This window comes from Anguilla rostrata, chromosome 4 (assembly GCF_018555375.3).
Source record: "Anguilla rostrata isolate EN2019 chromosome 4, ASM1855537v3, whole genome shotgun sequence".
Lineage (NCBI taxonomy): Eukaryota > Metazoa > Chordata > Actinopteri > Anguilliformes > Anguillidae > Anguilla > Anguilla rostrata.
The window spans coordinates 10,621,196-10,647,050 of record NC_057936.1 but is presented as its reverse complement, the minus strand read 5'-3'; the positions used below and the strand labels follow the sequence as shown (position 1 = coordinate 10,647,050).

The 25,855-nt window shown below is 42.1% G+C and overlaps 1 protein-coding gene across 2 annotated transcripts in view; it reads left to right on the top strand.

Moving 5' to 3' along the window:
* Positions 1 to 10,858: 10,858 nt before the first annotated feature.
* Positions 10,859 to 25,855, top strand: part of tgfbr3 (transforming growth factor, beta receptor III) — an 87,784-nt gene continuing 72,787 nt past the window's right edge. The window contains exons 1-2 of one of the 2 annotated variants that reach the window (XM_064330559.1): positions 10,859 to 11,114; positions 17,552 to 17,708. In XM_064330559.1, the coding sequence (XP_064186629.1) occupies positions 17,651 to 17,708 (58 nt within the window). In that variant the 5' untranslated portion in view covers positions 10,859 to 11,114; positions 17,552 to 17,650. Of the gene's footprint in view, positions 11,115 to 13,142; positions 13,275 to 17,551; positions 17,709 to 25,855 lie in introns of those variants that run through there. The other variant, XM_064330560.1, reaches the window with a different exon arrangement.

Below are 25,855 nucleotides of genomic sequence, written 5' to 3'. Positions count from 1 at the left end.
AGCAATTTTGAAGTTAAAATAGCTTAAGGCAGCAATCTTGGGCTAGCAAAAGCACAAGTCTCAATGCCTGTGGAGTACTCTGCACACCTTTCTGCAAATCACTGTGGTGTGTGCTTACAACATAAAAGGCATTAACTACAAGACAGCATAGCATGCACAACCAATCAAAACTGCTAAATATGATGTAGATATTGCAACCTTGTAGCAACTGCTTTTGCTTCAGAAATCCTTTAGTAAACCTGGCCCTAAGTCTTTCCCTCACTTTATTTGACAAGTCATGTGGTATGCACCTTGATGTTGGCACTTATTTGACTATAACTTCTTTGACTGTGGTGTTTGCTTGCCATGTTAAATTCACTATTGTAAGTTGCTTTGGTTAAAATCTTTGGAATCTTCCAAATCACCAAAATGTATAAATCAAAGTTTGTTTTATTATATCCACATTTGCATGAGTCAGATCTAATATGATCACAACTATGTGGCCAATGCCCTAGTGTCAGGATTTGGAGTACAATTATGAAACTATGTGATAATCTTTTTCCTTATTTTGTTGTTTCCTTATTGCATCCTACTGAAATCGCTTAAATTACCTCATATGCTGTTTATCAATTCTTGGAATTGTACATTTCTGAAGATAGAACTTGTACTGGGAACATCATGTACATTTGCAAGGCAACCTCTAGTTTGTCTTTTTGTTTGTTCAGTTGTCCCTTTGCTGCAAGTCTGTGAGAGGCCAGACAAGCATGTGTTCTCCTCCAAAGTGCTGCTCTTTTCTCTTTCTGGTCCACTGGCTGAGTGGTGCAGTAATTGTGCAGGGAGAACCGGTTTGGAATTACAGAGGTGCCAGGGGGAGCTCAGTCTCTCCTGAAAGAGACACAAGCTCCCCTGAAAAAGGTCCCCCCGGTCCTCAATCTCACAGACACCCCCCTCCCCCCCCTAAAAAGCCAGTGTAATGCGTAATTCCAAACCTGGAGGAGAATACCCTTCAAGAGCAGCTTACAGACAGGCCGCAGGGACCTGACTGACCTGTGGAGTAAACTGACGTGAGATGTGACACAGACAAGCCTACTGACTGAAATGCTCTGTCCCTGGGCAATGCTGTGGATTCAATAACACACCTTAGGGCACATCCACACACTGGAATGGCCTGTAACAATGTCTTTTTGGAAGTTAGTGCTGGGGATGTAGTGGGTAGTGTAGCTATTTCTTGTTTTGAGGATGCGTCCACGTGTCCAGTGCTGCTCCTTTTTAAAAAAAAATTTTTTTTAGCATGAAATGCTAAATTATTTCAATCGGCTTGGCATCCTGGAAAAAGAAAACAACCCTGAAAGGCTGGGTAGAACTCAGGAAAGGTTTCATAGAGCAAGAAATGCTTCCAAGTTGTAATTCTGGTCTTTATTCACCACCAGTGCTTATGTGTAGTTTAATTGTAGTCTGTGCCCCCCATTTCCCCCCCCCCCCAATCTTTTGCTTGTTTCCCCATGTTTGTTAAATATTTGTAACAAACATGTACACAGGCACATGGTTTAAATAAAAGTCAAAGAAAATCAAAATTAAATACATGGCTAAACTATGTCACATTCTCATTCACGATGAAAATCCCAGGTTAAGATACCTCAGCCATAACCTGTGTGCTCAGAACTTAATACAACATATATCGGCATTGAGTGCCAGGTGCCTGGAATGTAAAATCATACATCTAGCATGTGCATCACTCCATTTCTTGAAGGTAATGATGCTCCAACAAATGCTTTAGGGTTGGGATAGGGGTTAAAAGAATGAAAACTTAAAATAAAGTTATATGTGAACAAATTATATTTGTTAATTTTTAAACAAAATTTTTATGCCTAAATCTACAAGGAACTGCCAAGATAAACAAAATAGTAACCATTGTGTCCCTCTCTGTAAAGTTCTCAATGGACTGTTCTTGATGGAACAGTCTGCTCATGCCCTAGATTGGTATTTGCAGTCAACAGATACAGAGTGGCTTATCTGTTTTGCCTTGCATCTCAAACCAATACATGGTCATCATGATCGAGTTGTACGCCCTTTCGACCGCAGTTACCCCTAGCTGATGTCTTTCTCAGACTTCGATTCCGACATCACCTTATCCACTGTCCGCCATGAAACATTAACAAGTTCAACAGTCGTCTTCACAGAAGCTCCCGGTAATTGCTTAATTAACTCAGGAACCACGCCTGTGTGGAAGCACCTGCTTTCAATATACTTCAGATCCCTCATTTACTCAAGTGTTTCCTGTATTCTCACAGTTACAAAGCCACAAATGTGGTGAAAAAGTATTGTCCAAGCAATTTTGAGACTGGTATGAACTGAGCTTAACCCTCCTGTTGTCTTCATATTATGCATGCACCCCGTGTCCACAGGATCAAAATGACCCCCTGTGATAAAGCCTCTTCTTTGGATTTTAAACCCTAAATCAATAGTTTTCATGCAGAAACTTGTCACTAATCAATAAATTAATGAATAATTGTTTTCCAACTTCCACTGTCCAGAGAGGCAGTATTTCTTCAGTCTGCACAACTCGTTCTTGCTGCAAAACACAATTCATAGTTGATTTTATTTTGCTTGAATAGACGTGTGGCACTTAACTTTGTCTTATGAGTCTTTCTAATCCTGCCGTTATGAAATCAGAAGCCATAATCAATCTCTGTAGCCTGCTGGTGTACCGCTTTAATAAAAATATAAAAACGGGCAATGTTTAACTCTTTCTAATGATAGGATCACTCAAAGGGAAGTCATCAGATTTCATGCTGAAAAAGTTTAATTTCGAGGGTTTTCATCTGATCTGGTTGGATCTGGTTATTTTTTATCTTGAGGACAACACGGCAAATATATTTTTGTAACAAAATAAAGTGGCTTTTCTTTACACTGATTCAAGAAGACTGCTCTGCACCTGGCCCATTAATGGAGGCCAAGAAGAAATTTGGCCAGAGAAAGAGAAAGTGGAGAGAAAATTCATCATAATATTGAGTGCTATATGAAGTGTATCCAGAAGGGGACGCTAGTACTCACAAAACAGGTCAGAGTTACGAAACAGTCTGAAGGCTTTTTGGTGATTTTATTTTTTCTATGAAACATTAATAATATTATTTCATTGCTTTCTTAAAGAGATCAAATAATTAATTTTGCCGATCAAAAAAATCAGTTTGTTGTGGAAAAGGTATTGTCCCTTCATTTGAAAAAAGGCTTTAATGATTTTAATGTTTCATGTATTTATTATACATCAATACATCAGTGTTTGCATTGGAAACATAACCAAATGTGACATGTACTTCTTGACGCACTGTTATTGACGGCCACGAAATGTATGAATATATTTAGCTTATATATTTAGCATAAGCTTAATATATGGAGAATTTGCTTTCTTTTGGCTGATTGCCTTGTCTCACTGAATCACTCCCACTGAGGATCTTTCGATATTGTGAAAATAGTTGTACTCATTCATTTTCAACACTTGATGTAAAAGTTGTCTAACTGTTTCAGCTGTAGAGATAAGTTTTTTTTTATGATTAACATACTGCCAGTCAGGAAACATGTGAGCACTCCCAATCATTCTCATAAAATGCACAGTGCTTTTCTTATCTTTTATCAAATGTGCTTTTTAAGAACTATACTCAACCGCGGTGAATGTATTTGTGTTAAAAATATCCCATATTTATTCATGGGTCCATTTTTACCTCTATAACTACGTAATATATGCAGTCTGTTTATTTGCTGTTAAACGAGAGAACTTATATCTCGTGGTTCTGAGTGTGAAAGACCAAACGGACAAATAGTAAGACACATCATGTTCTCCCTTCCTGCTGTGTGACGTTTTCAGAGGGACTTATATACAGTGATCCTAATTGATCTGAATTATGTGGAGAAGTCAAGGTGAACTTTTGCTATTCTCGAGGATCGCTCTGCCTCAAGACAGGAAAACATGCAAGGTCTGATTAAAAATGTGCATATAAATACAATATATACAACATATTCTGAAGTCAAAAATACTTACATTGAAAAACAATCTGTTGCTAAATTAGGTGCAAAGACAGCTTTGTCAGACCCTTCTCCCTTACACTATAAGAGGCGTGTGCGAATGCCCAAACAGAAACAGAGAAAGGGGATACTAGTTTGTTGCGGGAACAAAGACCTGGCAGGGCCAACTGAGGTGCAAGATAAATGCCATAGAGGCTAAAAGTTAAAGCTTAGCTCCTGGCAGTCGCTCACTAGGACTAAAGATTTTATAGTTCAGGGATCAATAAAAGGCTCACACATTCTGGAGGACCCCTGGTTCAGTGGCTGAGGCAAGGGAGAACAGTTCTTTTTTTCCCCTTGAGATTCTGTTATCAATCATCTGATCAAATTTTCAGCCAATTACAGGAGCTGTCAGTAGTTACGATATCTTCACACAGTAAATGCCATATAGCTGTTTACTTCCCACCTTTGCTGTTTGCACCCATACAGTTCTGTTCTCAATTAGGTTATGGATATTGGTAAAGAATATTGAAGATTGTATGGTACGATAATAAGCATAGTTCCAGAGCCGGCTCCAGCCCAAAAAAAAAGAATGTTTGGAACCTATTACTGACCGGGCAACCAATCGCCATGGGCACATAAATAAAAATACTGTAGAACTAAAATGTCTTACATAAAAACAACAACAAAAAAAACAAAACAATTGTGGCCTTAAATGACTACACAGAGTGTTCATGCCAGCAGCAGCCTTTGCATAGCTCTCACTATTTACTACAATTAAATTCAAATTGAATTCTCACTGAATAAAAAAAAAAAAATCACTAGCACAATTTATGATGAAATGTAAAGTGAAGCTAAAAGGGAACAACAGTGTATGTAATTGCAGTTCTCGTCATGTTTATAAATTAAGTGCCTTGAAAAACAAACCAAATTCCATGATAAAATTTAGAAAGGAACATACACATTTGGTAATTAAAGTCAAACAAAAACAACTGTATTGTAAGTAAATGAGAATTGTAATTTAAGTTCTGCTGAATACTGGTGAGGTTTTAACTGGGATAAACTCAAAACCAGTTAAGATGTGGTGTTACCATCTTTGTATAAACTTGGAAAGTTAAACAAAGATATATTTTTTCTTAAAATTATATTCTAGCTAAGCCTACATGGTGCTTGTTTGGCACTATTCTTTTTTTTCATTCTGGAATTAACCATTCTCCTAACCAAAACATTACATTTTACAGAGCACAAATCAGGGCTTTAGTCTGTGTAGTAATATTTAAGGGCTGAAGTGTATTTTTGGACTGCGAAATAGACAGTGAAGGGAGGGGGTGGGGGAGGGGGTGGTGCACATCATTGTTCGACTGATCAACACTGTTTCTATTTTAGATCTATTTCAGATTTTGATCTGAATCCTTCATCTCATGATTAAATAAACCAAGTCTTTCTTATGTATTCATTCTGGCCAGGAACAAACACTTTGTCCATCAAAAATCTGGATGCAATGTGCTGATCGTTTGAGGTTTTAAGCACAAGCGTACATAAAAATCGGGTGCAACAATGAATGAAAGCAATGGCTTTGCAGAGCTGATCCCTTTTCATCTCTTTCCTTCGTGTAAGTTGTCAGCATGAGTTGTACCACCAGCCCTAAAAGCAAGCAAACAAACAAATACCATACACATGCCTTGCTCTGAGACATACATATGTATGAGGCTCAGCAATGATTTGAACCCTTTGAATGCGCACTTGTTGACGCTCAAAGCCCGCTCGATGTAAATCAACATTTTCGCGACGCATCAAGGTGTTCCAAAACAAATTTTCGATTCCCATTTCAAAGATGCAGTCTCATTAGAGGAAAATCACCGCTCAGACATTTATGCCCGTTCCCAGCTGAAAAGAATTTCCTTTCTACAGATTCTACAGGAACTGGAATATTTTGGCAGAGTGACACAGAAAAGATGTTTGTTCGCAGAGACATGCCTGTGTCAAAGATGTTTGTGTAGTTTTACAGGATGTGGAATTGTAAGGACAGAAATCACAGTCTAAGGGAAAGAACACTTTATACAGAAAACAAACATACAGCGAAACACGCAATAATGCCAGTGTCGCACACGCACACACGTGCGCGCACACACACACAATTCATTTTACTGACAATACAGTTTCCTTCAGTTGCCCATCCAATTATACTACTCTAGTACGTTAACCTGCATCCTCTTCTAATGTCCTGTTCTTCACCAGTCTTTTAGCACAACTGCCCCTTCTAGCTCATTCCACGTTTCACTTGGCCCCTCCCTCTAGCACCAAAAACTATCTGTTATAAACCAGGTATTACTACACACTACAGTCCAACTGCCATATACCTCTCTTCTGCCCTTGTTGTCTAACACTTGTGCCCCAATTACTCTAAATGCCCAAATCCTAAATGACCACATTCTGGCCTACGCACCCCAAGTCTCACATATTGCTCTGAGGTAGAACCATGCACTCTCTGATACCCTTGGCTGTAATTAATTAAACTCCGGCATTTACAGTAAAACTGTATTAACAACACGTACAATAAATGCAATGCAATAAACATGCAATACATATCACATTTTAATAGTAATAGAACACATAAACAAGCAGAGAAAACAGATATTTTTCGGCTGAGATTTTTACATTTGTTTTTTTAAATTCTCAAAGCAACCCTATAATTCCTACTACAGGAGGGCTTTGACCTAGTAATTTGTAAACTATGCTTATAGTATGAGTAAACTATGAGTATAATTTATATGGCATTTCTATTTTAACCAATTAACTATGTGACAATTTAATAAGCTGCCAATAATATCCATACAGAATGAACACTGTAGATTAAAAAAGTACCTGTATCTTTATGCTGTAGCTAAACATTGCTGAATTGCAACAAAAAAAAAACAAAACAAAACAAAAAAAAACAGGTGATTGCATACGGTCTTCAAGGGTTTTGACTGTAGGGGCTGATTGTGTTGACTTGGCATATGCTATAGGCTGAAATAACTCCATGTGTGTTGTCCAACAGCCTGTGAAACCAATAACTGGGTGTCTTTCTGTTGATCACCCTGAAAGTTCCTGAATGCAAAATAATTTTTTCCCGTAAGTAAGACCCCAAGGGTTGTGCATAGAGCAGTTCAATTTTCATATTCCCACTGAGAAAAATAAGGGTTATGTAATGAGTGAAATGGAGCTGACTATTATGAGCTTGATAGGCTCATAAATGCAAACGTTTGACGTTTTTTCTCCCTTTACTGTTATTTGCAGTACTGCTGCACAGTACCTGGGCAGACTGTAGAACTCTGCTTAGTACTGCTACTTGCCAGCTGTGTTTTGCTAGCGATTTTGAATGTTAAGTCAACATTTTTCATTTTGAGAGAAGATATTCTTTGTTTTTTCAGTGAAAGTGCATGTCACATCATTAATCTAAACAGTGTTTCAGTTCCAAGAAAATTCAGTAATTACAGCTAAACATGTCTTGAAATACCATTTAAAATGAGTAACCAAACAGACAATTCAACCTGCAATGGTGCTTCCCGGATAAAGGTAATGGTAAGGTAGACTGAGGTTCTATAAAAATTGCACAATATATAGATCTGTATATGTGAACTTTTTTGAATAGTATTTGTATTGACATTATATATTGCATTATTTATTCATAATCCATGCTAATATTTTATTGTGAATTTGATTTAAATAAATATAAATTCTGAAACTGTTGGTTATATTTTTTAATACTGGCTGCTGGTAAATTGCTGCAACAATATTGTTTTAGGCAGAATGTTTAAAATATTTGTACTACGGAAAATTATAATTTTCATATAAATATGAAATCTTTTTATGCTGATATATGACCAGTATGGCCAAATTCCATATATGGGACATAATGCTTATTCATCTGGTAGCCACTTAACTGCCTGATGCCTTATGGCAGAGATACTCAAATATGGCCCCCAAAGTCAGTGGTGCTGCAGGTTTTCTCTTCTGCCTGATTCTGCCCATAGTCCAATAATGGCCAGAATCCAACTGATTAGCCAGAGATTTCACCTAGCTGGTGCGTCAGGTTTAAATCAATCCCTGATTAGACAAGGGGAATGAGAATCAGCAGTATTACTGGCACAGAGGGGAAGGCCGGGTACCAGAACTAAATCACCGAGTGTGCGTTAGAAATAGATGGGCGATAGTAGGCTACCAGAGCCGACACAATGAGTGACATAAGCGGCTGCTTTGGGCCCCACGACCTCCAGGGGGTCCTGTGATTATTCAAAATTACATGTATTATAAATGTATTATAAACACAATGCACAGTGGTGTAGTGGGTAGCACTGTCGCCTCATGGCAAGAAGGTCCTGGGTTTGAATCCCTTAGCCTTTCTGTGTGGAGCTTGCATGTTCTCCCCGTGTCCGAGTGGGTTTCCCCCGTGTACTCTGGTTTCCTCCCACAGTCCAAAGGCAGGTTAGGCCAATTGGAGACTAAGAGTAAGAGTGTGTGAGTGAATAGTGTGTGTGCCCTGCGATAGATTGGCGACCTGTCCAGAGTGTATTCCTGCCTCTCGCCCAATGCACGCTGCTCCTTCCAGTTCCAGTCGACACATTGGATAGAATGGTAAGCATGGGTATGTACGTGCTTATTCACATAGTACATGCATTGGACATTCTTGTCCATTATTAGCCTGATGGCTAAAGCACTGAAAGCTAAGTAGTTAGCTGAAGTAAGTGAACTGAGGCCAGTATGGTTAGCCTAGCCCAAAGATGAAACTGGCAGTGTAGCAATGCACTTACAGGTTATAACTAAGGTTTGATTGGAAACGGCAATTTACTGTGACAACAGACATTATCTATAGCCTAGCATTTTAATAGCTGTTCGACTATCTATTAAGCTAGTTAGCAAGGAAAATATTGTTTAGCTACAGCTAAGTGTGACATTTCCGTGATAGGAATTTAATTGAATTCAACAGATGATAAAACCAGCTACAGAGCCTTGTCAGCTACCTTCATAGCTAATAGAACTACATATGAGGCTACTAAGTTAGCTAACGTACCAGTAACTTGTACGTACAAATGCACAAATCAATGTGCATGCCTAAGAGCCAGATTTGAGTATCCCTGGCTTGCAGCATAACCCATAACCCTTTGATAACGTGTCTGAGGTTGCATTGCTAATAAACAGAGAAGGCCAGTCTGATATAAAACAACTACAATCTCATAACAAAGTAACAATAGCAGACCAGGTTGACAGTCTTTTCATAATTCTGAATAGGCCTACAGAAATGGCATTTCATCTAATTCTTCAGCCTTTCCGACACAGAGATTGAAAGCTGAAGTTTAAGCTGCAATTTAACACACTATTAGTTTTTACTTCTTCATCTGCTACATACTGTAGAAACAAGAGACAGTAAATTTCATAAAGGCACATTTGTTGGGTTAGTTTTTTAGTTAATAATCAGGAATCAACGTGGAGGATGACCTGAACCCAGTGTATTCAATCTTCAGTTGAACACACATTTGCTAGCTTTATTTCTCAACTTTAAAGCAGTCTTTAAGCTTTAAGTAATTCTTGAAAAAAGGATTTCTCTAAATGTTACCATTGTCACATAGCCTAAAATATACAAGCAACATTCACCCATTCAGTGGTGACAATGAAATAAGTTTTTCCTAGTGAAAGTAGTCTTTATTTTGAGAAAAAAAAAACAAGAAGAAAAAACTAAAAAAAAAAAAAAATCTTAGCAGTCGAGGAACAGTCAAGGATACAAAGCTAACCTACATAGAAGAGCACGTCACAACTACTGGGTTCATCTCTAGAGTGGCAACCTTGAGGGCAAAACCATGCTGCCATCAGACCACAGTATTGAAAACAAGCCAGGATTTGATGGCTTTGACTGATAAAAAGCAAAAGTCTCTTTTAAGCTGGAGAGAGATCTACAAGGTTTGCGCACATGTGCTCAACCCGTGACCCATAGCCTTGATGCCGAGCAGTTGGCAATGAAAAGATGATTACATTCATATCAGCAATCTTGCGCCACAGATAAGTCTTGTCCAGTACCATGGCAACTATTCTTTCCTTTTTAAAGTATAAACTATGCTTTCCATTTCCATATGGTGAATTTCATTTAAAAGATTTTCTGTATTTTGAGAGCAAAGAGAAGGAACTTTCATTATTACCATTTGAAAGGTGTTTCTGTAGTGTATTGCTGGAAGTAGGGTTTATGTTATTTTTTTACACGAGTTTCAAGATTTGTTAACAAAGTCAGCTTACTAAATTGGTAGTCATCAGAAACATTTGGTCAGTATTCATATAATGAAACAATTGATATAATAAAATAATGTCTCTCTCCCAAAAGAGATACTCTGTATCACTCATACACTTCAATCATACATAAATACTCATACTTTTGATGAAACTGATGTTAGATTTGATTAAACATTCTATTAAGCATAAATTAAGCATACTGCCCTATGAGAAATGAAAAAAGAATGCTCTCTGTCCAAATGTGTGGAACTGTTTGGGGTTTCAAAATGTGTCATCTGTTCAGGAAGAAACAAATATCTAATAATTAAATGAATGCTATACATTAGATTACTCCATATGCAGTTTCATAATATATATATATATATATATATATATATATATATAGCACTGTTCTTTAATTTTAAAATGAAAAGATAATTTATTGCAAAGTTGAACTATATCGGTTCGATCAGAAAATCTAACTTACTACATGAAATAATGCGTTTTCCTTCATAAAATCTCCGGATAATATGCAGATCCCACCTTGTTGTAATCTTCACCAATGAAAGCCCAAAATTTGGCTTGATTGATGTAGTTTTCTGCCTCCTCCTACTAGCTCCACCTCCAAAAGTCTTCTCAGTGAAAGCTGAGATGGGTATCATTTAGATTTAAAACTTTCTCGAAAGCAGAGACCGCATAGTTTGGAATATTAACATTTACAGACCACCAGCTCCATTGTTTATCTATTTACCGTGCAAGCATAGAAGTTCCGCTACTGCAATATATGTATATAGAAAGAAAACAACAACAACAACACGCTTTACATTCATCTGTACTGCAGCTGTTCGTTCACGAAAGTTTTTCTCCACTTTTGACAACTCTGAAGATCCTCTATGGTACGTTTAAGTGTATTATTTTTAAATGGAACAGTTAATAAAATGATTCTTACTATTATAAATCCACCAAATGCCCGACGAAAAACAAATTAAGCTAATAAATTATGTTGTACAGAAAAAGTGACGTTTATTAATGCCAGCATGTTTACCTCGCATTGGCGTAGCCGATGGTAATCTCTTGGGTAAAGAAATATTCGGCATGCTTTCTATGACTTTATATTGCACGGATCAGAAATGGCACGACGTGTTTATTATAATTAAAAAACTAAAATACAGTGCTCGATTAAAGTAGGCGAACTCGTAAATAGACTATTTAGTGAAACGCTGTGACTTTTTTGTTTGCTTTTATAATTCAAAGTTGTTCATCTCATAATGTCCTGCGCATAATGTTCTTCCAGAATACACAAATTTGTACTTTGTGGATAAACAACGCTAAAGATCGGCAGAAGTCACACTGCTCTCTAAGCAGTTGCCCAAACGTTCATTGATATTGGCTGTTTTGTCGTGTGGACTTAAATGTAAAATTAACTAATAAGCAGACCTAAATTACTGAAGACAGTCTAATGTAGGTACCAACGCAGCGCACCGATCTTTGGAATTGATGTTTGGCCGGGGACTGTCACATGCCATGAAATGCTCATAATGAGCAGCCTGTATGATTTTCCTTCGCGTTCGTATCCTAATGTCGCAAAAGAGGCGCTTCTCGTGAGGCATAAATTGCCGCTCCAGTGTTTGAAGTCGCGCAAAGAGAAATGCTGTCAAAATACCACATACCGATTCGTCAAAACGCTGGATCTATTCCAAGCCATCATTCAACAATGACCAATGACCATACAATACATTCATTTAGAAAGGCTCCGGAGGATGCACGTGGGTTAATGAATATGCTGTAGTTATATATTGTATTTCACGTTTATAGGTAAAGATTGGTGATACATTAATAGCAGTAATAACAAGAGACTTTTATTATAGCTTACCCTCATTAACTTCTAATATAGATTTGCCTGAATGATAATGCAGAACACCCCCCACATGCTGTGGCTATTCTTGCATCTTTTTCTCAAGGAATGGTTGTGTTTTTTTTACATATCAGCAAAATGATAGAACAGTTCCCTAATTGCCCAGTATTCCACATGTATGAACGAATGCAATACATAAAAAGTGAATAAATGCTGGTTATTGATGACACCTTAACGGCAAAGAACCTTATTTGTTTTTTGAGGGAATTAGCGCTTAGCAGGGGTCTGACATATAGTCAGTGCTGAAACAGTGTAATTCATCATGACATCGAATGCCATTGCTGTGTTTTACTCTGCAGCCGCAGACTTAAGGTGATTGCTCATCTTTTACACATATATATGTCACAGTTGTATGTACTTAAATAATTTCACTTTGCTTATGTGGACATAGGCAGTGTTATATCAGCTGGCTAGGTTTCTACTGGGCTCTTATAAAAAGATGTATCTACGTAGTCCACCTGCTACTAATACTAATGGAAGATATTTCTTTTCTTTTCAGCATTTTCAGGTCAAATATTTAATCGATTGCAACAGAATTTGATTTTCCGTGAGTCAAATTTTTTTAAAAGTTGGTCCAGACCATGAGCTGAGATGTGACCAGCTCTGTCCTGGGTCAAATCTCACGGTCAGTTCTAAAGGAGACTCTTTAAAAAAATGATATGTGTGCTACATTTTACACGTGGTCTACTCTGAAAAAGTGTAGTTTTTCTGAGGAAATGTTAAGAAGGAGATTGTGCGTAGGCGCTTGTCCGTGAGTGTGTGCATTGAGAGGGGGGTGCAGCAGAGTAGAGGAAGGGGGAGGCAGCGCCCGTTGAGTGGGCCAAGGCGAGTGCGAGCGAGTTGCGACTCACACCTCGCAGGTCAGTTGATTAAAAAGTACGAGGCAAGCCTTTTTTGTGCTCTCTGGCTGTAGTGGCTGCTGTCCAGATTAGTAAATTGCTCCTCTTGCAGTCCTCAGATTATCACTGGACTCTCTGGGGGGAAGGGTAGTGGGGCACTTTGAGAACGCGTGTGAACGTAGAGGTCTGGTGGAAGTGTCCGAGGCAGTTCCCGGACAGTGGAGAGCTTGTGTCCTGTGAAATGTGCGATGGTGTTCTGCTGCTCTGGTGCTCTGGTGCCTGCAGTCAGTGAGATAAGAGAGGTAACAAGAGAGAGGTGCAACTGAGGAGTTGCATGCCTTGTGTGAAGTCTCGTGGCTAACTGGTCCTATCTTTATTGATTGTTTGTTCTAGATGATTCAGAGCCAAAGTATTACTTGTCAGTGGCTTGTAAGAAGGCACACTTTAGGACATGTAAAAACAGTGTTTTGAGAAGAATGATGTGATTGTTTTGGTTAGTCTTAAAAAAAAAAACTTTATAAACTGTAGGACAGTGTTTTATTGTACTTTCTTAATCTTTTGGAGAAATATAGGGTGGTTTTGCCTCGTGTCAACTTAAATTAAATTTCCTTTATTTTGAGGTGTCTATCTTGCTCGATATATATTTATTTTTTCATTTTGCAAATTTAACAGACAGTTTCTGAATGCAATGATGTGTGTATATGTCTGTGTATCTGCATGTGTAAACAAATATGTATGTGTGTGTGTGTGTGTGTGTGTGGGTGGGGGGTGAGTCATGGGGCTTCACAGAGCACAGATTCTCCTGTTGTGTAAGTGGCTGTCTGTATACTTGTGTGTTGGTGGGTGTGCACACCGTGGATGACTCATGCTGGGGTATTGAAAGTAGACCGTTAAGTGGAGTCAATTATAGTTGGACAGTGGTCACTTAGAAAAGCCGGAGGGTTTGTCACCGGTGGTGAGCCACGAGCTTTGCCCGAAGCTCCCCTTTAAGCCCACAACTGTGCATCCGGATTGAGGGAGCTTGATCAGACTGAGCATTAAGCAAAGGAGCGGATCTTCTTTTATAAACACATTACAGCCCTGCATTGCTGCGTGCTTACACCATGGCGAAGTTCGCCTTTGTTTCGGCTTAGTTCCCCCAGCAGATGACCGCAGTTCAATGTATCCAGATACTCAGCGTTGAGTCATAACGGCTTTCTGCTGGCCAGGCTCTCTCATGACTGTTTATCATGCCGTGATAGCCTTTTCTCTTTGTGTCCTGATCGTTGTGGGTGGTGATATGCCCTGTTGCGGTGTGGCGCTTTTGAAGGACGGGACTGTGTGCGGTCAGGGTTGGCCCTTATCAGAGCCCATCCATTACATTGGGGAGATTAGTGAGTCCGTCGACCGCCACACCTGCTGGTGGAGTGCGTCAGGGAAGTCCTTGACTTGGCAGTGTGTTTTTTTCACGAGCCATCGTTAAAAAAAGCTGGAGACCAGAGAGGAGCGATGCCTGTCGTTTTAAAGACAACACCGCAAACGGGAGAAGGATGTTAAAATCCAGCTGGAATTGTCTTGATGTTGGAATTTTAATAGGTGGTCTTAGGTTATATTTTTTACAGAGCCATTCTTCCATTTCTGTGTAAGAGTAAATTACGCAATGCTTTACCTCGGAAATGCCCATATACTCCTCCATATGCCAATCTCAGCAATGATCCTTTTGAAAGCACGGCTGTGGTCTCAATGTACTGGATACATTTTGAAACCATATGATATTTACAGGCCTTTGTATGCTCCAGTAGTGCGGAGTACTTAATAGCTACTTGCGTGCAGTCTGGGGGCTACTGTGTTTTTAATGGGAATTCCAGACCGGCACAGAACGAAATTGGAGCTCAGCAGGACGACGTATGGTCAGTATGCCAGAGAAGTCACACAAGGTGATCCCTCTGCTTAATCCCTTTAAAATAATTCTGCTTAACATCGCCACTGATTCTGGCTAGTTAGCCTGCAGCATTGAGGCTGAGCAGTTAGCTTGGGCAACAAAAACATTTTACCATCGCACCTGAACTAGGAAACCGCTCTGACCTTTGACCTCTCGCTCTTTTCACTGTAAGCAGTCCCGAGGTGGACCCTTCGTGCTTTCTGAGGAGCGTTGGGAACAAAAGGAAATGGTGAAATTAAGGGTCATCAAGGGGGTCAAAAATCCAGCTTTCGATTGTATTGTCGACCGCTTGTCCCCCTGCCTCTCGACAACAAAGAAACGACAGCCACTCGAGACCTCTCCCAGCATGCCTAGTGCTCAAGTGTTCTCCTCTGGAGCCACAGGGGCTGTTTCCCGTCTCTGTGGAGAAGTTGCTGAATGGCACTTGTCTCGGCCCTTCACTCGGTCGTCATGACCAGGGGGAAGAACGGAGCACCGTTCACTCCCACTGAGTTGTAACTGTCTCTCTCTCACTCTCTATGCTGGAAGCTGTCTCTCTCCCTATGCTGGAAGCGCCATATTTGTCAAGAAATTGAAAAACTACAGCTCCTTCTCCCACCGCTGCAGGCGACTGAAGGAGCCTTTGCTGAGGTGAGCGTGCGCGCCAGCCTAGCGCCTATCTGGCGACGCTGCCGCGTCTTGCTCTGTGTCGTCACACTTTTTTTTTTTCTCCCAACAACCGCGACTGTCCGCCTGTGGAGCGGTACGGCGCTCGGTCCTCTCTCTCTGACTGCCCTGCGCTGTTTGGCTAAGACCGCTCGCCTTATCGCCCGACGGGCCTTTTGACGCGACAGGCTCGCCGACTGTTCAGCATTGCTGGCGCGGTGTCCGATACGCGCGCGTGTACGTTTTGCCAGCGAGGTTTGCGCAGAGATAACAGAATCACGCACTTGCATTTCTAAGGTGGAAGGAGAGGGGCCTGGTGTTTTTTCTCTTCGGCTAGGCTGGAGCTGTTCCTTTTCCCAGGCTGGACCCTCTTGATGTCGGGACTGTTTATTGATAATTTCCTCAGCTTATTTATGCTAAGGCCTCTAACGTCCCCCAGCTGTGCAGTTCTGTGGTGCCACCGTAGCTGGAATGTTTCCTATCCCCAGTACCCTACCCTAGATTTATCATTTATGTTGAGGTGGAGGATAATTAATATGCGTTCACAACGCAGAGAGAGCAGATCTGAAGACTGTATGCACGTGTATAAGTTGTTCTGGAGAAAAACATCAGCCAAATGCCTTAATGTAGATGTAATGAAAAATGTGTCAGTTAAAATTTCTATGTAGAATCTGAATGAGGGTGTTTGTTAAATTGTGTTGAATCCACCTGTCTGTGCATCTATGTGTTCCTCATTGTGTTTGTGTGTGTGTGTGTGTGTGTGTGTGTGATTGAGAGAGAGAGAGATAAGAGATGGACTATATGGATATTATGTGTGTATGCATGTATACTGTATATGTAAGAGAACAAGAGAGCTTGAGATGTTTGTGGGATATTGTCATGATTTTTCTTCTCCGAAGAGGCGTTCACATGATAATCCTTACAGCTCAATAAAAACTGAAAGGTCAGCCTGTCCAATCGTGCAGGTGTTCTGGCTATTTCACCCAGTAGCTGTAATCCTTCAAGCTGTCTGGTGTTTTAAGGTTGCTTTAAATCTTTCATCACAGGAATCTCTCAGTGTAACATTTCTACCATTACAAATGGTATTGGTTATTTTCCCTTTCTTTATCAAAACCTTCTGGTATTTTACTTACGAATGATTCAAATATGCAGATTTTAGTACAGTACAATTGCACTATGACTGCATGTCTGGACTTCCTTTTGCACTTGATACAATTACCATTTCAGTAAAACCTTTCAGCAGGCCAGAGATGAATTGCCTGGAGGACAGATGAATGCAGAAGGACCTAATGCTAGCATCTCAAAACATTTTCCTGGGCTTTCATGATTTCTCATAATGTGTTCTAAATAGCATTTAGTGTGTGGTGGTTGTTAATTATGCTAAATATGCAAAAATGTAATGAAGCAATGGAGATGAGATCTTTATTTGCGTTAAGCTAGCAGACTGCTTTATGTGTGTGGGTTCAGACTGATCTAGTTATTAAAGTTTAGCTCTAATCGAAATGATTACAATGGGGCCTTACAATTCTTAAGCTGCTTAATCAGACTGGACAGACTGATGCATTCTGATGGGCTAAATTTAGGTGTGCAAAGGACCTGCAGAGTGTCGTGTGCACGTGTGTGCGTGTGTACATGTGTGCGTGTGTGCGTGCATGTGTACGTGTGTGTGTTTTTGCGTGTGTATGTCTGTGCATTATGGGTGTGGAGATCCGTAAGTTGTGCCAATCAATGCCATGCATGGCAGGAACATATTGCTGCTCTAGGCTAGTTGAGTGACACACACACACACACACATACACACACCAGCGTTAGCATACTGTACAGCTTGCTGCCTCACATGACGGCTAATTAACTCCCGGGATTAACCCTTCGTCGGGCAGCCCATTGACTTCCCTGTCTGCTCTCATCAGCCCCCTGGGGGAAATGAGCCGGACTGTAACTCCCTGCTGTGTCACATACGGAGCAGGCCCTGACTGCCCCGACCGCCCTGACCTCTCCATTCCTTCCTTCCAGAGGGGGATTTGAGCTCTTCCTCCGCGAAAGACCACTGCCGTCCGTTCAGGAGCCAGGAGCTTCCCTCATTTCCGCGACCGGGACCCCCAAGCCAACGGAATGGCAGGGAGAGACGTCGCCTTCCTGCTCCTCACTCTCTGCTTCTCCGCCTCTGCAGGTAAGCCTTGTGGGATTGGGGGGGGGGGGAGTGAGGGTGCTAACTTGGATAATGGAAGGCAGTGGCTTGGATGCAAACGGCTCGCGGTGCACCACAGAGCAGAGTCAGGTCAGGATGTAGCGGCACTCGTTTCTGTTTCCCCCTTGGAGATGCTGATGATAGTGGATAATTTCAGTGACAGTAGCTTAAAGCGATGCTTCAGGCGTCATTCTTGGGGGAGGCTCTAACTCAAGTGTGCGCACGTGTTTCTCAGTGCTGCATAGCCCTTGTAGCTGGGAGCTTTTTTGCCAGTTAGGCTGAGTGCCCTTTACATCCAGAAAGCCTTGTTGGAACAAGCCTGCCGTGGCCTATTTTTTTTTTTGGCGACTGCAAAGCTTTGCTCCTTCTTCGTATTTGTCTATTAAGGAGGTTGATTACACAGTTCTCAGGACAACTCACCTCACCTGGTTTCTGCGGTCTGAATTGTTGTTGAGTTTGAGATGAAAACAAAATCGAGCAGACACCGGGACCTGAAGGAGAACCTTTGCTCTCTGAGACACTTTGCTCCTTCTCGGTATTTCTCAACTTGCCCTCTCATGGTGTGCTTATAGAATGCTGAAGCAGATGAGAATATGCTGACAGGTTCATTCTCCACGGTTTCTTTAGCCCTTGCCTTGCTCCCACATGTAAATACTTGATCGATCGGAATGTGATTTCTGTAAAGCTGTGTGAGTTGTTAGGCAGGGTAGATAGCCTTTAAACAGACAATAGACAATGAATCAGTGTTGGTGGAGTGAGGTTCTTGCATGTGAAGCTGGTTTGTAGCTTGGTTACCCTTGGAAGATTTAGAATGCACATTCAGGGTGAAGGTAATAGTTCCCATGTGGAAATGTATTTTTCCTGGTGCCACTCTAGTAGATATACTTAGTATATTCAGCTCATCCTTACGTAAGTTGAAATATTAGCGTGAATGCTTTGTAATGTAATGACAAAATACTGAAGTGGTTATCCTTATTTAAATTAATCACATAAGGTCCTGGACAACCACAGGGTATTTCACTGCTACTTTGGACTGAATTGATCAATTAAGGAGGTTGATTACACAGTACATTACTCAGGACAACTTACCTCACCTGGTTTCTAGAGACTGAAATTGTTGTTGAGTTAAAGAAAAAAACAAAAACGAGGAGACACCGGGACCAGACGGAGAACCTTTGCTCTCTCAGATATGCCCTGTGTGGTGGCTTCTGAGAGGTTGTGTATAACATTAGGATGATTCTGAGCATCAGGCAAAAAAAAAAAACAGGCTCAGAGGGGAGCATCTGTTGCGAATGAAGCTAATAATGTCTTCTGCTCCCCACGGCACAGAGATGGTGAGGTCATATGCTAGCTTTTCCAGCAGGTTGTTCCAGTGGACCTCTGCCAGCATTGTTGTTTTGCCCCCGTGCTTTCCTGTGAAGTAATTCAATAAATGTAAACTGCAGAGAAGCAACTCGGGTTGACGTACCGCAGGCCTCACATGGACAAAATCAGGGTGAACGTTTTTTAAGCGCAGGATTTGGATGCTGCGAAATCCAGGAAAGACGGTGACGCTGCACCTTTGGATCTAGAAAAAGTGTAGGACTCGGGCCCTGTCTGCCACAGGGCTCTTAAGAGATTGGAATTAAAGGGAGGGAAAATGTTGACAAGCGCTTTCACACATCCTGGTGCTCTTCTAAGTCCCGCGAATGTGGAGAACGGGACCGATGAAGCTGGTGTGCTGTTCTCCGGTGAGCCGACCGTCCGCGGGCGTCCTCCTAAAATGTCAAGCAGAAGTGCCTCCCTTTTCAGTTTCCATCGCGGGGTCCAAATCGGTCCCTCTCCAGCGAGGAACACAATTGCACAATTTCCTCCCCCATCAAAAAGCAGCCCGGGTGCCGAGATAAACGCAGATCTGCAGATCGTTACCGTAATGCTGAGCTTTGACTGAACACAGCGATGACTCTTGCTTAATGCGGACTGTGCTGTGCTCGAGCATGTTTTGATGTGGCCGTGGATATTTTTCAAAAGATTGAGCAACACCGTCCCCGGGGCATCGCTTTTTATCAGTCATCATAAAGCCTTCAGAATCGCAGCCATCGCCGAGCGCAGACGCACACTTTTTTTACATGTCTGCAACATTTTGAATACCGTTGTGCAATTATCGTCGTCTTCATAATCGTCTGCATCATTCTCATCAAAGTATAGGCGTTGAAACGGCATGAATAAACTTCCAAAGGCAGTCGGCTAATTCACCAAAGGGCGTCTTTACTTGTCTGACTGATCTCTCTTCATTTACTTGAAAGCACTCATATGGCAAAGGTACTAGGGATCAGATATGGGAAGTTCCTCTGGCAGACCGGGAAGTCTCACTGGGCAGATTATTAACATTATGCTGGCAGTCTGATGCCATTGTGTCTGTTTTGATTTATAATTTGTGTTTTGGTTGTGTGAGGGGTGAGCTTTTAGCTTGTGGATAGATTGCAGCATATCATTCTGGGACTCTTAATTCTGTAGTTTATTTTTAAGAAAAGCTGTTAATTGCAAAAAAAATAATCAAGAAATAAATAAACCTTGCAGGTAAACATGATGCAGGCTCTTCTGGCTTGACTATTGGGCTTGCAGGTTTGATGCCTTTATATTACATGTATGTACATGATGTATGCAAACACGTTTGTATGTTTGCATTTTAGCAATATATTTAATATGTTTTTCCAACCAGTTTACACAAGCATATGTGTATATTATCTAATATAATTGACTGCATGTAGCTTGTATGATCGGTGACAGCAGATTAGATAAGACTCACATTGGAAGGGGGTTATCATGGGTATATATGATGAATTCCAATGATAAGGCAGAGGAAGCATCTAAGGAAAGCATTCCATAAGCTGTGAAACGGGTGTGTTAAACGACTTCCACTTTTTGAGTCGTGAGCAGCTGATTTATGAATTCGGCACAGGTTTCTATAATAACAAAGTTTTTTTCCCCGAATAAACGGTACTTATATTTTTAAAATGGAGATATATAAAGCAGCTGCAGTTCATTAACGATAACCTCTAAAGCCTGATCCATTTCTATTGGAAAAGTTTTACCAGAAGGTGTCACAGTCCACAGGTTTGTAGTCAATTATAGAGAGAGCTTCGAGGCCTGGATTATACATCAACTTCATATGTTAATTGGTAACCTACATTCCCGAATGCTCAGTTAAAAGACTGCTGAAACTAAAGTTAATTATCTAAGTTAATTTCATCTTCTAACTTTGTGACCCTAAGCAAGTCTGTGTAATGATTGATGACATTAATAATAGATAAGATCAATATTTCACCTGTGAATAATTGCAGATGAGCAGTTTCAAACTTTTCTACACTGGTGGCTTGGCTTTAGTTGACTCCAAAGCAACACCAGTGGTTTCGCAAACATAGTTTTTCACATGGCTTAGTTGTGTTGTCAAACTCATCTGGAAGTAAGTAAAATAGCATGTAGCAAAATGCACTGTTTCATGGAGAACAAGAGTGACAGTGACACCCACATCCATAGTCCTTAATTAGGGCAGGTGCTGGATATATCACCACAACAAAAGTTACAGCAAGTTTAAGTCCAACAACAATCTACACACTGGCTCCCATTCAATAATTTAATGCACCAAAATGAGTGACATTTTGAGTGCACGGGTCCTTCCTCAGACTTGATGGAGAACCTTCAACGTTTCAGCGCTTCACAAAGCCAATAGAGTCGAAGTCGGGCTAAAGTCTGTGTAAAAGAAGCTAGGAGCACTGTCAACGAGGAGATGGTAGATGAGAACGCAGATGAGAATAAATCTTTTTGCTAAAGTAAATAGGGACAGAGGGGGGAGCTGTTATTTGGCCTGGCCTCCACGTCTGTATAAACAGTCACGTTTGAGTCCTAAACCTGTCAGGAGCGTGCTTACGTAATGTTTAAATTTGGCCGTGATGTATTGCTTCTCATCGCAGTGTTATCCGGGGTATAGGCCCTAATCCAGTACTTTAGCCCAAACTAGGTAACTGACTTCAGAAAAGTGTGAGCTATGCCCTCATTGCCCCCCCCCCCGTCCTGGGACCGTATGCGCCTCTCGTGCGCCCTTAGATCTCCCTCCGTCTGGGCCGCAGTTGCCAAAATCCGTCTCCTCTGAAGGATATCCGTATTTCGATGCGGAGCTTTTAATTTCATCACGAGTAAAGTGCAGTGGGAACCGGGCCAGAAATTCATTTGCACGCTTGCCAAAATCAGCTCCTGCAGGACGCCGGCGGCGAGGCGGGCGCGGCCGAACCGCTGCTGGGCCTTTCGAAAACGCCCACCGGGGTCCGCCCACGATAAGCGGCAGAGATTGGGCTTACGTTTGGAGCGGCCGGGATCTCCCACTTTGTCACTTTTACACACCTTCCTTTGTTTGTATTAAAGCTTATCGGAGTGATTATGGTTGGCTGTGTGAAGGAGTAATTGAGTAGTGCCTATGGGCGCTGCGAAGCAGTGCCATTCCAAATGCAATTCCAAATGTTCAGGCACGGTGTATTTGTGAATTACGCATTTGAAAGTGTATTCCGGATATAGTATATTTGTACTAGGTGTGATGTGGAGATCTGGTTGTGGGTGATAGTAGGTAGTGGATAGATCTTTATTTCCTGTTGTTCACAGAATTTGCTGTGCATCGCAGTTTGTATCTCTGTATTAGTTACAATAAAGGATATAAAAAAACAAAAGACAAAAAACACATTAATAGATTTTCTGTGCATCAGTGGGGAGTACTGGTTATGTGTGGCCCTTTGGAACAGTGGCTATGTGCAGAGTAACGGTTGCAAGTGGAAGTGTGGAGTTGTGTTTATGTGTGACAGTATAGAGTAGTCATGTGGCACTGTAGAGAATGTTGTGTGTGGCAGGGTTATGGGTGGTTGTCAGGAGTTGCAATAAAATGGTTAATGTCTGGTGCTTGTGTTTTGGGAACCAGATTGACCACTTGCCATTTTGTATGTTAGAAGTGTATTTTATCTTAATCCTCTCAATCAATATCCAGCAGTATTATACCAAAAAAGTATTGTAAATGATGGACCTTGTTGACATTTGTGTCCATCAGTGTGCCTTGTAATTCAATGTGGTCACTAAATAATGAGATTACTTTAGAAAATACAAGTGCAATGTGTGATGCATTTCTGCACAACTGCAACAAATTAGAAAGTTTCTGATGCAAAATCTGTAGGTAGCCACCGTGCAGAGAAAAAAAACAATCAGTACTTGATTGCAATCAGCCCACCCCCTCCTGTACTGGAGGTTAGTGGGGCCTTTTCCAAATATTGACTAAACCTGTCTTTTGTACCTTTTTTACATCAGCTTTGATATCAGACAGCTTTTCCCCCCTTCCAGGAAAGCCTGTTTTTGCCCTCTGGTGACTTTTCTTTCCAGTTGTAGAAAAGCTTAGACTTTCAATCACAATCTATATCCACGATTGTTTTTCAAGCCCTGGGTGAAGGAGGCCAAAAGAGGTTGTGCAACCGTTGTAATCGGAGAGGGACAGAGTGTGAGACGTCTGTCTGGAGGAGGGAGGTGGGAGGCGGGAGGCGGGCCGGGGTCATCCGGCTCGGCCAATCGGAGCGCCCCTCGCAGCACTTACCTCGGAGGCCCTCTCGGCCCCTGAAACCAGATGTCAGCGCGCGATGCGCTCGCACACAGGCGCCGGCTGCCCGGACGGTCTCGTGGTTTCCGCGGCGACCGCAGGGCCGCGCGCGTCCTGTTCCGGTACGTTCGCCTGGCAACCCCTGAAGCCAGCGCGGTCCGCAAAGGCCCTTATTAAGGGCCCCTCCGCCTCCTCCTGCCGCGTGTCCCTAACCGCAAGGCGGGCCCGGGCACGCGTACTCCCGTTTCCTCCTGCCGCCCTGGGCACCCCACGGACGCGGGGGACCGGCGGGTCTGGAGCTATGAGGGGACGCGGGTGACGCTCAGCTGGCTGCCAGTCCGGGGAACTGGGCTAACGGCTTTACCTGATCCAGCTCTGCTGCCGCTCACTGCTGAGGTGTTTCACTCAGCAGGCTGAGCGCAGGACCCTGCCACTGGCTGTCTGACTCCACCTATTCCATTCAACTTTGAATTCCGTTTCATTTGTATAGCGCTTTTTTTTTTTTTTTTTACAGTGACACTGTCACAAAGACGCTTTGCAGTGGAAATACAAAAGAAAATCCGCGCAGGAGTGAACAGGAACAAAATTAATATTCACCTGGCTGCGCTAAAATTCTGAATGCAATTCCAGACATTATAGGAACACAATAACAAAAGTTTTTACAGTGCTGAATAAGAGCACGGCGGTATTCTGTTGATGCCATAAGGCACTGGTTACGCATTCATTGCTTAGTCTCAGTCTGAAATGAACATCCCCTTTTTTCAGTGGGCCTAGATTGTCTATGGATTTGTAGTTTTTTTTTCTTGGAAAATAACTTCTGAGAATTTTATACATATTGTAAATGCATTCACGCCAGAGTGATCTAGTATAATAATTACAGAGTAGGAAAGCCTTTAACAGGCATTTGACTTATTTTCATTTAGAACCATAATGTGGTTTCTGAGTGCAGTAGTTTTTTTTTTAGAAAATCTTTTTAGTAGCTTTATCTCTGGCTTTCAAATTAAAGTTTGTGTTGAACACGTGTACATACAGAACTCCCTCTGCAGTTCAGCGAAATTATATGAAGGGATTCGAGTGTGTGCGTGTGTCCATATGCGTGCGTGTGCGCTTGTGTGCATATGTGTTTGTGTGTGTGTGTGTATGAGTGTGCGCGTGTCTGCATATGAGTGTGCGCTTGTGGGCATATGTGTGTGTGTGTGTGTGAGAGTGCGCGTCTGCATATGCGTAGGTGTGCGCTTGTGTGCATGTGTGTTTGTGTGTGTGTTTTGTGTGTGTGAGTGTGTGCTCGTCTGCATACACATGTGTGTGGTTGTGTGCATGTGTGTTTGTGTCTGCACGTGTGTGTGTGAGTGTGTGCTTGTCTGCATATGCGTGCGTGTGCGCTTCTGTGCATTTGTGTTTGTGTGTGCGCGTGTGTGTGTGTTAATTAATGTCTGCGTCGTTTTGGTTTCCGCACATTGCCAGTAAGCAGACATGTAAATAATTTTCCAGTCAACAGTCTAATGTGAGACAGCTGGGATGAACCTGCTTTTTCCATTGTGTTCTGTGGCGTTCAGCCCTGGAGAGCTGGAGTTAGCGATAGGTCTGGAGCGTGCCTCAGCTGAAGTAAACAGGAACTGTCTGCAGCTCGCCCCGTTCCTTTCCCAGTAACGGACCCATTCTATGAAAACATGTCTGGTGCACCCGCTAGACTTTTTTTTTCTTCATCAAGCTGTGAATTTTCCAAACATTTTTCCAGTATGCCACTGCTGTTGCTTAGTTCTTGATCATGCCAGAGACTGCACTTTTGGGAAGGCTGATTATAACGATGTTGACGTCAGTTACTGTTAGAGTTGTGTCACGTTTTTGGACAGTTGCTGATTTGCTTATTGCCTGTCTTGAGGTTTCTCCCTGGTTTGGCAGGCATTGGAAAGACAAAACAACCCCATTAACCCCCCCCCCCCCCCCGTCCCTTGGGACACACCCAGGACATGAGCTGCCAACCTACAAGCAGTGGCTTTCACCGCACCTGATCTGGCATGAAAATATTCATCTGACTCGTATTGCTGTGCATGTAGTCTTAGTTTCAGTCCTAAACACTGATTCTGCAAGGGTGAATGCTGACAGTTGCCACAGCAATTGGGTTTGTGGCCTGTCAGTCAACAGTCAGTGCATGCTGTTGTTTAGCCAGTAATGCACTGAGGCCAGCGCATTAGCTATGGGCACCTCCCATTGAGTGTGACGTGCTGGGATGCATTTTCGTAGCCCGACTTCTCTGGCGATCGGAAAAAAACACAGCGCCCGCTCGTTAGCCCGTTAGCGGCCCGCCGTCGACACAGCTGTCCGTCCGCCAGCACTTTGGGAACGGGCCCTACGGCGGTCTCCCCACACCGAGGTGAGGCAACGGTGGTGAAAATCCGCAGAATATCCAGTGAACGGCCCTGCTGGTAGCAGACGGCCGCAGCGCAGGTTTCCGAAACGCTGGCAGGCCGACAGCTGGCACAGTAGAGCACAGCGGTCTTCTGGGTCCGATGAGTAACAC